This window comes from Mustela nigripes, chromosome 5 (genome assembly GCF_022355385.1).
Source record: "Mustela nigripes isolate SB6536 chromosome 5, MUSNIG.SB6536, whole genome shotgun sequence".
NCBI lineage: Eukaryota > Metazoa > Chordata > Mammalia > Carnivora > Mustelidae > Mustela > Mustela nigripes.
In genome coordinates, this window is record NC_081561.1 from 92,392,565 (window position 1) to 92,407,931 (window position 15,367).

Genomic DNA, 15,367 nt, shown 5'->3' on the forward strand with positions numbered 1-15,367 from the left:
TCGAGTCCCGCATCGGGCTCTCTGCTCAGCAGGGAGCCTGCTTCCCTGTCTCTCTCTCTGCCTGCCTCTCCGTCTACTTGTGATTTCTCTCTGTCAAATAAATAAATAAAATCTTTAAAAAAAAAAAAAAAAGAAAACATTAATGTTCGGGCGCCTGGGTGGCTCAGTGGGTTAAGCCGCTGCCTTCGGCTCAGGTCATGATCTCAGGGTCCTGGGATCGAGTCCTGCATGGGGCTCTCTGCTCAGCAGGGAGCCTGCTTCCTCCTCTCTCTCTCTCTGCCTGCCTCTCCAACTACTTGTGATTTCTCTCTGTCAAATAAATAAATAAAATCTTAAAAAAAAAAAAGAAAACATTAATGTTTCTATTTTGACATATGTAAAACAACACTTTTACAATAATGAAAGCCTCTTAAAACTTACTACAAGCATTCTCTTTGTCACATAAGCCATCCTGAGCCTCCACTCTCACTGTAACTACTTCTGTCTCTGTGTTCTAGTGTCAGCGGCGATGTGACTAGGGATCTATTTTCAGTCCTTCTTTTCCTGTCAGCTCACTAACTGTTGCTCTATTCAGTCTCTTTACTTGACTTCTAGGACTGTGCTAGTTTTCTTCCTACCGCCCTGGTAGCTCCTTCTCAATTTCCTCTGCTGGGCCTTCCTTCTTTCCTCAGCCTCCTAAACTTGGGATGCACCAGGGGCCAGGCTATGCAATTCTCAATGCCCATTCCTTGCTGAACTCATTCTCTGGTGTTATGTGGCTTCTGGTATGCCAGTCACTACTGAATTTATATATCTTTACATGTCATCTCTACTTGGGTATCTGATAGACATCTCCAACTTAGTAAGTCCAGACTGAATTCCTGAACTTGCTGCTCAAAATCATTCTCCCGATCTTCCCCCATTTCAGTGGAAAGAATTCTATTGTTGCTTAGATAAAAAATTAAATAATCACCTTCAATCTAATCTTTCTCTTATATTCCCTCCATTAGAAAATCTTGTTGGTTCCATGTTCTTTTTACCATCTATTAGGAGCTATAATTATGTCTCTGTTACTCTTTTTTATAGATTTTATTTATTAATTTGGCAGAGAGAGACACAGGGAGGGAGGGAACACAAGCAGGGGGAGGGGGAGAAGAAGAAGCAGGCCTCCCACTGAGTGGGGAGCCTGATGTGGGGCTCGATACCAGGACCCCAGGATCATGACCTGAGCTGAAGGCAGACGCTTAACAACTGAGCCACCCAGGTGCCCCTGTATTATTGTTAATACAGTGGCCAGAGTGTTCCTACTCCAAGGAATCAGAACTCTGTAGTCGTTTCCTATTTAATTCAGAATAAAAACCACTGTCCTCAGAATGGTCCACAAGACCCTACATGGTGTGACCTACCTCCCACTCACACCTTGCTCACCTCATTCTTACTATTTTCTCTCGTGAAGTCTGGTTTCAGCCACACTGGCCCCTAGCTGTGTCTTCACCATATTGTCTTATGTATTTAGAATGCTCTTTCCCATCTATCCACATGATTAACTCCTCTGTTCTCAAATGTTTCTCCTGTGGCACCTCCCCAGTGAAGTCTACACCAGTCAAAACTCCCTTCCCAGTGCCCCTAATCTCTGTTACCCTGTTCTACTTTTTTCTTTCTCTGTAGCATCTATCATCCTCTAACGTAATTACTTATTTATTTTCTGTTGTCTCTTTGTCTGTGCCTGACACATTAGATAATCAATATTCGTTGAATGTTAAATGAATGATATATACCCAGAGATAACATGTCCTTTGATATGATTGTTCCTTTTTTTTCTCTTTCTTTAGCTCTCTGTAATCCTTTTTTATTCACTCATGTTCAAAAGAATATACCCTTTTGAAGATATTTCTACTTTGAATAGCTGAATCTTTAATAAAGATTAGCTGACAGAAATATAAGTAGCACTATTTCCTCAAGAGCTAGAAATAATTTCAATTATATGACATACTTGAAGTTGTAAGAAAATTGATCAACACCATTATACTCTGCATTTTAGTATGATAGCCTGTTAAGAGGTTACCTTCTTTCTGTTTTAATATTACCTAAATTATTCAGATCAGGAGTTGGGAAGATTTTTGTTAAGGGGGAAAGAATTGCCGTATCTCTAATTGTTGAGATAGCTTTTAAAATGTAGCTTATTTTACTCTCAGGTACTGACTGTTGCTGGGTTCTCTTTTGTGTAGAGATTTGACACCTTGAAAGCAGGATGGGTTAAGACTCCTCACAGACACAGGCAGTACCTTAAACATAGGGAATGCCTCATTCAGTAACTCTGTTGTCATGTGTTATATGTTTAGAATAAATCTAGCTTCAGAGATGTCGTGTAGGAAACATAATGAGCAAGTTTCATGGTTGTTATAGATATAAAAACTGTGCTTCTAAAATATGTTTGTAATTACTAATAATGCCATTCTTTAAAAGTAGTAATTTGTGCCTGCTTCGGCAATACCTCTACTAAAATTGGAATGATACACAGGAGGTTGGCTAGGCCTCTGTGCAAGAGGACATGTAAATTCGTGAAATGCTCCAGATTCTTTCAAAAAATTAAAAATAGAGCTACCATATGATCCAGTAATTCTACTTTTGGGTAATTATCTGAAGACATTGAAAACATCATTTTGAAGACACATGTATGCCTGTGTTCATGTACAATAACCAAGATATGGAATCAACCTAAGTGTCCATTAGTAATGAGGAATGTATATATACCATAATGTGTATATACACTAGGAATGTATATATACTATAACGTATATGAATGTATATATACATTCGTAATGTATATATACCATTAGTAATGAGGAATGTATATATGAGGAATGTATATATACCATAATGTGGTATATATACAATGGGATGTCACTCACCCATAAAAAGTGAATTAAATCTTCCTATTTGTGACAACATGAATGGACCTAGAGGGTATTATGCTAAACAAAATAAGTTAGACAGAAAAAGACAAATACTATATGATCTCACATGTGGGGTCTAAAAACAGAATGAATGAATAAACAAAACAAAACAGAAACAGACTCATAGGTACAGTAAATTCTTGGTAACCCGAGTGGGGAGGGGTTGGTGGGTGGGTGAAATAACAGGAAGGCAACTAAGAGGTATGAACTCAGAGTTACAAAATGAACAAGTCATGAGTATATAATGTACAGCATAAGGGATTTAGTCAATAATACAGTAATATCTTTGTGTGATGATGAAATGGTAACTAGACTTCTTGTGGGGGTCATTTTGTAATATATAAAATATCAAATATCTAAGATAAATACCTGATAGTAATAGGATGGTGTATGTCTATTATACTTCAATAAAAAATGAAAAATAAATCAATGTAATAATTTGTTCAATGATAAATGAGCTAGATTCCATTTAGTATTCCTTTCTTAAGAGTATAATTTTAAATTATGAAACTAATATCATTACAGATTTTATAAAATAAAGAACAAAAAATTGGCCTTAAGTTTACCACTGTAACACAATCATTTTCATTTTGCATGAATATTTTCTTTTTGCATATTTATCTTTCACACAGTTTTAGTAGGGGACATAGTTTTTATTCTGTCTTTTTTGCTTAAATATACGTCATGTCTGTTTCTTCATGTTGCTATGTAGTCATTATCATAGTAATTTTTCAAGGTTACATAATGGTCTCTAGTGTGGCCATACCGTAGTGAGCCTAAATATTTTCCAGGTGTTAGAAATTTAAATTGCTTTCGAATTTTTTAAATCATAAATAACTTTATAATGAAAACTTTTGTGTTTATAGCTTTTTCTGGATCATTTTCCTAGGATATATTCTCAAAGGTGAAATTCTTGCTTCACACAATATGAACATAGTAATGAGTCTTGATGTATTGCCAACTGACTTTCCCAAGTGATTGAAGCAATTTTCCGCCTCTAGCAATGTATGAAAGTGAAGTTTCACTGCGCCCTTGCCTGTGATTTCTCATTTCCCCCCCTCTTTCCTTGAACCTTGTATTGTTACCATTAAAATGCTGGTATCCCATAACAGGGTGGAAATTCAGAAAGCAGTTTTGGGATGTCAGATGTCTGATTCTGTTTTTCTCTCAAAGAGAAAGGAGAGAATTGGTTGAATGTATTTGATTTAGTTGTACGTTGAAGGATTGGGAAAAAGATAACACATTGTTGGGCTGATCAGTTGAGGAAAGTTGGTATTTATATCAAATTAGTGTATGTGACATAATCTGGCTATCCATTTTTGCTATCACAGAGCTTCACTTTGCTGTTTTAGTGTGAGATAAATTGGTTCACAGGAAGACATTATATTTATATATTTGTTTTCTAAAATCTAAAGTGACTCAAGAAACTTGCAACCTAGTTTTATACTTTCCAAACAATTTCACTTAATTTTGGAGGATCACATGATTCCATTTTTCTTAGAATTAAATAATTTATCCTTTAATAGAGTTAAATTCTGTTGTTCTTGCTAATGGAGGGTTGGATACCGTAACTGGTCATTCAAAGCTGGTAAAGCAGCTAGTACTTTCCTCCACAAGTGATGGTGAATAGAGGCTGTGGGAAGAAGACTACTGAGAAAGCACACAGATATTGTGTCAAGAAATAACTTTTTCAGCGCACTTGAGTGGCTTAGTTGGTTAGGCGTCTGCCTTTGGCTCAGGTTATGATCCCACAGTCCTGGGATTGAGCCCCACTTTGGGCTCCCTGCTTGGCAGGGTGTCTGCTTGCTTCTCCCTCTGCCTGGTGCTCTCCCTGCTTGTGCTCTCTCTCTCTCACTCTTGTTCTGTCTCAAATGAATAAATAAAATCTCTTAAAAAAAAAAAAACCACAAAAAACAACCAACCAAAACAACTTTTTCTATGAGAGGCTAACGGAAATGACCCCTTCCCTCTTCTGCTGCTCAGGGTTATTCCACTTATTCCACGTTGCTTTCTTTGCAGACAAGCTTTGTATGGCTACTCCCATTTCTTGGGAGTTCTCTTTCCTTGATTCTGGATTACACAGGAAATGAAAAAGGAACACTTGGCATATTCTAGGAGCAGAAATAAAGACTTTGAGACTATTTAGGGTATTTAACAGTTGAACTTGGAGAGCAAGGAAGATCCAGATCTTTTTTTTTTTTTAGAGATTTTATTTATTTATTTGACACAGAGAGAGAGATCACAAGTATGCAGAGAGGCAGGCAGAGAGAGAGGAGGAAGCAGGCTCCCTGCCAAGCAGAGAGCCCGATGCGGGGCTTGATTCCAGAACCTTGAGATCATGACCTGAGCCAAAGGCAGAGACTTTAACCCACTGAGCCACCCAGGCACCCTGGAAGATCCAGATGTTGGTAGGAAGTTTAGAATTTGTTCCAAGTGCAACAAAGCTATTAGAGGGTTTTAAGCAAGAGAGCCAAAGGATCTGCTTTATCTGTAATTCTAATATTATGGTCTAGAAAACTTGAGGAAAAGTGCATCTCAGTGAACTTTGGCATTTGGTATCCAGACAATTTGGATGATGGGTTTAAAGAGAGGAAAGGAGCCATGTGTTCCTTAATGCAGAGGGGATGACACCCACGTGTGTGCCTCTCTTCTCCCCTTGTCTCCCCTTGGTCAGGGCAGTGTGGCTGGTTGCTAGTTGAGGACAGAAGGGGATTTCAGGAATTCCTGTCCTCCCTCCGGGTTTTCTCAGACCTTGTTTTCACATCAAGTGATTTGCAAGGTCCTGCCCATGTCAGTGCTCCAGGAGTAACTGATATTACTGTTCTTTGCTTGGCAGCAACACAGATACTCCAGTGAACCAAAGCCAAGTTCATGATGAAAATGAATAGCGGATTGACTTGAGAGATTTTCAGACATAAGCCATCCGAGTCACTTCCTTATGCAGATAGTCCCTGACTTAACGATGGTAGACTTACAGCTTTCCAACCTTATGATGGGACAAAAGTCATAAGAATTCAGTAGGAACTGTACTTCAGATTTTGAACTTGGGTCATTTCCAGGGCTAGCATTAAGCAGGATATTCCCTCTTGTGATGCTGGGCAGGGGCAGCCACAGTTCCCAGACCCACACAGTCACAAGGGTCAACGACCGATCCTGCTGACAACCATTCTCTCTCCAGGCAGCCATCCTGCTTTTCACTTTCAGTACAGCATTTAATAAATGACACACGCTCTCCAACTTTATTCTAAAGTAGGCTTTGTGTTAGATGATTTTGCTTAGTTGTCGGCTAATGTATGTGTTCTGAGTGCCTTTAAGGGAGGCTAAGCTAACCTATGATGTTTGGTAGGTTAGGTGTATTCAGTACATTTTTGACTTACGATATTTTCAGCGTTCAGTGGGGTAACCTCATCGTAAGTGAAGGAAGATCTGTACCTTCTTATCCCTTAATCCCCCGTCCTTCCCAATTGTAGCAGGTGCGGAGAAGTGTTCCTAGACATTGCAAGAGCATATTGAGAATCTCTTTTTAGGCCTTTAAAATTGAATAAGGAGCAATGAACTCTGACACTCTTGAGTGCCTGACACACCAGTAAGCTGCCAAACAGTACCCTGAGTCTGAAAGGGGGCAGTGAAGTGACAGGAAAGGTGGGCTCTGCTAAGTGGCATCTTGGGTTTGCAGAAATTCTGTTAAGAATGAAAACACTGAGATTTTTCTGGTTAAGCTCTGCTGTTGGAATCAGGTCTTCACTAATCTGACATTCCAGGCTTCCTTTAGTTTAAAGGAGATGGAAAAGCTGCTTAACGAGGAAAACAATGAGAGACTAGATTACTTCACCTCTTTATTCTGTTTCCTTGAGTTGCTTTTCCCTTAATTACCTTTAATCTAATTCTACTTTCTTTCTCAACACACAGTTGCTTGTGCCCCTTCCACCTCCCTCCATCTTCTCCACATTTCCTCATGTCCTGTTTGTTCTTCTCTCAAAGATTTGTGGCCCTTAACATATTGTGACCAGCATTCTCTTCTCTTTAGACTAAGTTTCCTGAGGATTGGGATCGTGGCTTATTAACTACCATTTTCTCTTATGCTTGGCATATTTCCTTTAGATTATATGAATTTAATATGTTTTAAAACTTTTTATTTTGGTGGAAATCTTCGTTGGAAAATTCTGTCATATACCCTTATGCCACTTTAGGATGAGAGAGACATTGAACATTTTCTTATGGCCATGGGGCAATCATTGTGGTCTCCAGTTACTATTCTTGACTTCTGCAATATCTGAAACCATATTTCCTTATATTAAAAACTTCAGAGCATGCAACTTTTCAAATAGAGTTTCAAATTTAGTTTTTGAAGTTATTTTGTATCTTCTTCCTTGTTACAAGTGATCTGGTATACTGCTTATAGGGTGAAGTTTGATTTCACAGGTGCTGGCTTGGCAGGGGGATTGAGGTCTTTGAACTATTTGTTAGAATGGAAAGGCCTTGAGTCAGTAAGGGAGCTAGATGTCTACTGTATAAAGAAGTATGTGGTTACTACCAACCAATAAGATTTGCTTCCTTCTACCTTTCATGATTCAAAACATTTTTATAGAAGCAGTCACCACCATTCTTTGTTTCCCTAGCTCTGACAGTGCCAGCCTGCCAAGCCACGGCAGCACTCCCCTCAGGACCTTTGCACTTGCTGTTCCCTCTTCCTGATTGCTCTTTTGTCAGATATTCTTAGGGTTCGCTCCCTCACTTCATTCAGCTGTTTCTTCAAATATCACTGTCTTTGAGATGCCTTCCATGATGACTTATATAAAATATTACCAAACTACATACGTCCCCCAGCGTTCCCTTTATCCTGTGTGGTAGATTGTTATAATAATGAATCATGATTCACTGTATCTCAGCCCCTATGCTGAGGATCACTGCTGTTCCCCTCTCCAAGAAATCCATTGTACTTTCCCATTCTCTTGATTCTATGCTGGGCCTCATGACTTGCTTTAAACAGAATGTGGCAGAAGCGTAGATTCTAGAACGTACTGTTTGATGTGGTAACTCTTAGCTAGTCCTATGTGACCACTTAAATTAAAATTAAATTAATTACAATTAGATAAAATTTAAAATCTAGTTCTTCAGTTAAGTTAGTCATATCTCAGGTACCAAATGTTGCATGACACCAGAGGTTACCATATAAGACAGCATGGTTTTAGAGCATTTTTATAAGTGCAGGAAGTTTGATTAGACATTGGGCTGTTCTAGAGTCTATGTCTTAAGAGATTTTGCAGCTTTCAGTCTACTCTTTGGGAACACTAATTACCAGGCTTCAAAGAAGCCCAGTCCAGCCAACAGGGCATTTAGAGACCATATAGAGGGAAATTGTGGTATTTCAGCTAGTGGTGCACAATATTTTCTGAACACATGAATGAACCCATTTTAGACTTGCAATCCCAGTTAAATGACAGCTGACTATAACTGCAGGAGTAATCTCTGGTGGCACCAGCAGAGGAGCTGGGTAATTTGCCAATCCAAAGAATCTTGAATAATAAGTTACCATTGTTTTAAGCTGATACATTTCAGGTGGATTTGATACACTGTAATAATAACAGATTCCCCCTTTAGTTTAATGACTCCAATAGCTTTGAAACTATGCTCTATATAGTTACCTCATGGATTAGGATGTGGAAAAAAAAGACAAAGATGGAGTAAGCCCATACCACACCTTTCAGTGAAATCTGTTATTTGTTTATCTAGGGAGGAAAAAAAAAGATTTTTTGCTATTAATTCAATAGTAATCAACAGTAAGTTAAAATGCTTAGTATTGACTAGCTGATAATTAGTTAATAGGAAGGAGTGCCTGGCTGGCTCAATGGGTAGAGCATGGGACTCTTGATCACATGTTGTAAATTTAAGCCCCATGTTGGGTGTAAGGATTACTTACAAATAAAATATTTATAAAAATACCTTTGATAATTAGATTATTGGAGAAAACTACTTTTGCCTTAAAAAATTATTTACTTAAGAATTTGCAAAGTATATAGTTCAAGTAATCCAGAGCTAACTGGAATCCAGTAATTTAGGATATCCAATTTAGGGTAATCACATGTGGGAGACTTTGTTCTATTTTGCTCTTCCCTATTTTGGAATCCTATCTAGTATTTAATCTGAAAGCATTCCTTCATTTATTCCTTATTCCCTAAGCATTTGTTGTGTACTTTCTATATATGTCTAGGCAAGCACTGAAGAGGATTTCAAATGAATAGATGTGAGCCTTATCCTAGAAGAACTGCAATATAATGGTGGGGACAGATGCATGGTCACAGTACATCAAGATGAGCTATGCTAGAGAAATAGGAAGTGCTCTGGAAACTCTGAGGGGGAACATACTGAACATACGCAATGAGCTACTCCTTTGTGGATGGGTGGGCATAGAGGTTAGACATAAACAGATTACCTTGGGAACTTATTTGGAAGAAAGAACAGAATTACTATTTTATTTTAATAGTAACTTTATTGAGATACTATCCTCGCAGCATAAAATATCAAAAAACAGTTCAGTAGCTGTTGGTATAATCTCAGAATTGTTCAACCATCATCACTATCTAGATTTAGAACATTATCCCAAAAAGAAATCCCGCACCCATGAGCCATCACTCCCCCATTCTTCCCCCAACCATCCATCCCTAAGCAACCACTGTTCTACCATGTGATTCTATAACCTTATCCCTTTTGGCATTTCATAGTAATGGGCTTCTCTGTCTGGCATCTTTCATTTACATAACATTTGCAAAGTTCCTCCATGTTGGAGCATGGATCAGTATTTCATTCATTTTTATTGCTAAATAAAACTTTTCATTATATGGGTATAACAGCATTTTTTTTTATCTGTTCACCAGTTGATGTTTGGGTTGTCCACATTCTGGTGATAATGAATAATATTGGTATGAACATTCATATATAAGTTTTTATGTAGACATTACTTTCAGTTCTCTTGGGTAAGTTACCCAGAAGTGGAATTGCTGGGTTATGTGGTAACCCTGTGTTTAACATTTCAAGAAACTGTTGGATTGTTTTTCAAAGTGGCTGCAGCATTTTATCATTCCACCTGCAGTATATAAGGGTTCCAACTTCTTCACATCATTGCCAATACTTGTTATTGCCTGAGAACAGAATTGTTTTGAATGAAAATATAAAGTCATTAAAATAGAAAAATTCCTATTAGTTTATGTTATACTCACAAAGGCAGCCCATATGTAAGTCATGTGATATTGGAACCTGAAGCTGAATGCCTTTTGTAGCTCTGTATACAAAACAACTCTGTTAGGGTCTAATTATCTTATCATTAATGTTCACCAGGTGGTTAGGAAATGCTGGCTTTCTTTTATGTCTAATTGAGAGGTAAACGGTGGTGAAATGATTATATGTCTAATACTGTTGAAAGTTAAACCCGTTTCTGACATACAATTAAATGTAATTGAAATAGGACAAATTGAATAATAAAATTAAATTTACAAAATATTGTATGAAATGTATGTTCTTCTGTAGGATATTTAGGTGGTGAGCCAGCATTAGTGCTCGAGCCCCACGTTTTCACGTAGTTGGCGTGGTTCCCACGTGCCCACACTTGCCTCTTCTACTTCCCTCCCTTGGCATATCAAAGGAGTTCACGAGACATTCCCCTGCCAACGCCCTTTGCAGAGAGATTGTTCTAAAAAGTGCTGACGTTTCATGTGGTTAGGAAGGAAAATAGATTCTCCAGTCCTGTGGGGCATTCTCACACTCAGATTCGTTTTCCATGAATCTGAGAGACCTGACAATGATACTGTAAAAAACGGGGATGTAGATTGGACAGTCATAGCCCCCTGCTATCTTGTCCTGCTCTCCCGTGGCTTCCCAGTGCCCATGACGGGTTGTCTCACATGCTCGGTTAGGATTTCATACAGTGGTTTTTGTGACCTGATATCTGCTCAGCTCTTTGGCACTAAATGTTTAAGTTCCCTCAGTGCACACACCATCACACTCCCTTGTTCTTCTGCTAGTGTTTAGTTTCCTCTTTTGGAAGTACTTTCCTCCCTCTACAAGACACTGTTTAGACACCACCTCCACGAAGAAGCATTTCCGAGCCCCCTAGTTCTACCAGGTCCCAAAGCACTGATGTCGGGTGCCTCGTTTACCACAGTGAAAAACAAAACGCAAAGAAACAAACAAAAACAGAAAATGTCTCAGCCTTGTAGAGCTTAACTTTTATCTGAGAGAAACGGGTGAGAAACAATAACCATAATAACTAGATGCCTGCTTTGCTTAGTAGAAGGTGATGGGAAATGTAGCGGATGGGAGAGGTGAATTCTACATTAAATAGCATGGGTGGGTGGGCTTCACTGAGAAGGCCTCTTGGGAGGAAGAATACGCCATGTAGATATCTGAGGAAAAAGCCTTCCAGGCAGAGTAAACAGCAGCCAGTGAATCTCCCATCATGAGAGCATCTGTGTTAAATTGGTAAAATTCCAGCCGTCAAGGAAGTTGACTGGCTAGTGTTCCCAAGTATCCTTTCTGTAGACAAATATATATTTCCATGTGGGTGTTTGAAATTCTAAAAATAGTTTTAACACAAATCTCTCTGATGCGATTTGCACTCCCCGGACCCCTAGCCAATGCTCATTTTGTGGACTAATAATAATCCAGAACTCCCCTTTGGGCACTACTGTACACCTAAATCATACGGATCCTATTATCTTCTTTCTCCGCCAGGAGATCAGAATTCATGCTTCGTGAAATACACGCTCCGTAATCACCGTGTGTTTCCGGAGGACCGGCACTGCTTCTGTGCTCCCTTCTCTGAGTCACATTCCTTTATGCTCTGTCTTCTCTCAGTTTTTAATCCCCTTCCCCATCATCACCCAGTTGGTGTTTCCTGGTTTTCCTTTTGTGCCAAATCTGCAAACACTCCTGGGAATCCTCATCCTATTTGATCAACCAGAAGGAGGAGTCATTCTTCTGGTTCCTTCACTTTCCTTTTAGCAACTTGCATTAAATAGGTTCATGTCTGGGACTTCCCTTTCAGAAAGAAGATCTGTGGCACAGCCCTTGTGCATTATTTTAAGAATCTTTACCTCTCCCACATTTACTGGTTAGATTTGGGTTTGGGGGGAATAAATATTCTGGATCACTAAAATTTTTATAAATCTGCTGTGTTGCCCACTGTTTTTTACTTTTGGCTTTTAAGCAACACACTTTTTCATACCATTATTTTATATTTTATATTTCCAGATGCTTTGGGAAGTAGATACCTTAGGAGTATTTTCATCAATCTGGAGCTTTTTGCTTTAACAACACAATAATCTAAATTTTAAAGAATAGGCTCAGGACCTGGGCATGTTTGTATATATTTCTGGATTAAAATGTATTTTCCCTGTTTCTCTATGGTCTATTCTGTTTCCACATATCACAGACTTTAAATGTCAGAAGTTTGTCTTACTTGTCTTGAGTGTCACACCTGGGGACTTCTTCACAGGCCACATTTCTCAGTAGAGATGGTGAGGGTTTTGTCACATAGTCATTTGATGCTCACGAAGGTGCTGATGTGGGGATATGCTGATTTGTGCTTGCCTCACAGTCTGGTTTTATAGATGCTATGAAGGTATCTATGGATTTTAGAGAATGTGCTTTTTTGCTGTTCTTCATTTCATTATCTTTATTGTCAAGATAATAATTGTAAATAGTTTAAAAGTCAAATAATATTCACAGTTCTTACTGGAAAAACCAACATTCTGTCATTGATCTCCCCTCCTCCTCCCCCACCAGTAATGTTCTCTTTTAAATTCATTACTTGAGGGGCGCTTGGGGAGCTAAGTAGGTTGAGCATCACACTCTTGATTTTGGCTCAGGTCATGATCTCAGGGTCCCGGGACTGAGCTCCTCTCTGCCGGGGATTCTTTCTCTCCCTCTCCCTCTCCCTCTGCTCCTTTCTCTACCCCACCACCCAACTCACACACTCTCTCTCTCTCTAAAATAAGTAAAAATCTTTACCAAAAAAAAAATCATTATGGGTATTTTTCTTGTGTTTAGCTCTGGTTTTCACATCAGATGATTATTCTGGTTTTCTAGATTATTTTTCTTTCATTTACTCTGGAAGATGAGGATTTAGCCTGCGAATACCCTGTCATCCCAACATAGTTACACAAAAAGCTATTTAAAAAATCGTTGTCTTCAGAAGCAAAAACTGTATTGATTCTAAAATTGTACTAGAATATGATATTTTAGAAAACAAAAACTGGAGTTTTCGTAATGCGTTATAAGGAAACTGCACTAAAAGCAAAATATTAGAGCCAGGAGGTGTTTATGTGTGTAGTTTTAAGAGGATAACAATAATACCAGCATTCAAATAGCACATGAGAAAATCTTCATTTCCTCTTACCTTGCAGTAGCCAGTGAGTAAGCTTTGTTTTTAAACCCTAGTCAGTTAGAGTCTTAATCACCAAACATTTAATGGGAACAGAGGTGAAAGTTTAACCCTACTTAAAAGAATGAAAGTACTAAAGGCAGACTGTTCTGAGAACCATAAATTTGCATGGAAAACCTCACAAGGGAAAAATCGTAATTGCCTCAGCATGCTAGATGGAACGTATTTGAAGATAATTGGAGACTGTCTTTTATGTGTTCTCTTTGGTTTAGTTTTGATTTCATGTACTTTAATTTGTTTCCATCTCTTAGTTTTTTTTTCTTAATATATTCTAAAGAATGTAAAACACTTCTGAGGATCTCATTACTACTTGTGAAATTGCCTGCTCTTGTACTATTGGATGTAATTTTTTTTGCCAGTCTTATAAGAAAAAGGTATCTTCGAACAGGCTATTCTATTTGAGCAGTCTGACAGGAGTGATCACCCTAAAAGCACATTTTGTGTAAGCTCAAATACACAATAACAATTTCCCTTAGGTGAATATTGTAAAGATTTTTGTTTTGCGTCTTTAAGTCCTGTCATCTTTGTGCTTTTATTCATGTTTCGTCATTCATATGCATAAAATTTATATTTTCACTTCAGACTTTGCTTAAATATTAGTTATTCCCTTGACAAATATGGTCAGTAGTCTAATTGACATGTCTCATTAGTAGGTTACAAATTCAACTTTTGCTTCTCTTTGCAAAGGCCCTGAGACGAGAGTTAAAGGAGAAAGAGTATTCTGTTCTGAATGCTATCGACCAAGCTCGGGTTTTCCTGGCTGATCAGCCAATTGAGGCCCCCGAAGAACCAAGAAGAAACCTACAATCAAAAACAGGTGAGATTGGTTTCTTTCATACGTCATAAAAACACATGTGAGGGGAACAAAATCCTGAAATCAAGTAGGAAATTTCCTTATAGTATTTCAGGATCTGATACTAAAATTTTTTCTTCTAAGTGTTAGTTTAATCAAATATGTCATTATTATCAAATATCTAGATTTTTACATTAAAATGAGATGACTGTATGCATCAGTATCCTTATTTTATAAGAAAATTAACTGCAGACAAATAGATTTAGAAAAGGCATACTGTAACTAAAGGTAATTTCTTTGAGAAAGAAAAATGTGTATTTCTTATGTTCAAACAAATTACATGATAAATGATTGCAACTAGAGGACTGGCATTTAAAATACAATATATATAAATACATAAATAAGCAAGGATTTTTTTAAGCTTCTGTGTTTTCAGATTACTTTTTAAAATAAGGCACTAAAGTAAAACACCTTTCTTTTAAAAGTAGACAACAGACTTTATTTACTTTAAAATTAACCTATTCATGTACTGTTTATATACTTTGGTTGAAAATGGAAACAGAAACTACCTTCTCAGCAAATAGCCGTAAATCACACAATAAACTTAAGAGATGAATCAGGGGCTAACATAGATCTTTGTTATGATTTTTCACTGTTGGCAATAAAAGCATACTGATGCATTTTTAAAAACAAACATGCCATTCAAAATATTTTTTCATCTTTTACTTCACATAGTGAAGGCAGACCTAAAAGACTGCCTCATGCTGTGTACAGCAGCATAATTCATGAGCATTTATTACTTGTTAGGAAAGTACAGTTGGAAAATGCTTTCTTTGACTGTAGCCGAAACCAGAGCAGACGTTTGGACAAGTAGCCATTTTCCTCATCAGCCTTTGTCAGATCAGCCCTACTTCAACCTGAATAAATTTCCCCTCAAGATCATGATAGTCTTAACCCTCCAAGCCTAGCTATGTGTGTCTTTGTACACACACACACACACACAGAGCATACTTATCTCTTCTAACTTTCATTTTCTGCGAGCAGCATCATTGTCTTTCCACTCAGCCTACTGGTGACTCAAGTCATTGCTGGGTCTCCACCTTTCAACTAACCCCACAGTGTGCAAATCCGTCCTAATTGATATTTCTGGCTTTGAAGAAGTACTCCTTCTGAGGATTCTGTATGTGTGTGTTATGTACA

At 38.0% G+C, this 15,367-nt stretch overlaps 1 protein-coding gene and 1 non-coding gene across 6 annotated transcripts in view; both read left to right on the forward strand.

Annotated features, from left to right (window-relative positions):
• UTRN (utrophin) overlaps nt 1-15,367 on the forward strand; it is a 501,914-nt gene that overhangs the window by 376,908 nt on the left and 109,639 nt on the right. For all 5 annotated transcript variants that reach the window (XM_059400879.1, XM_059400881.1, XM_059400882.1 and 2 more), the window contains one exon: nt 14,062-14,191. In XM_059400879.1, the coding sequence (XP_059256862.1) occupies nt 14,062-14,191 (130 nt within the window). The remainder of the gene's footprint in view (nt 1-14,061; nt 14,192-15,367) is intronic.
• LOC132018871 (U6 spliceosomal RNA) lies at nt 2,457-2,560 on the forward strand. The gene has a single exon (XR_009404645.1). It is a non-coding gene; the product is annotated as a U6 spliceosomal RNA (small nuclear RNA).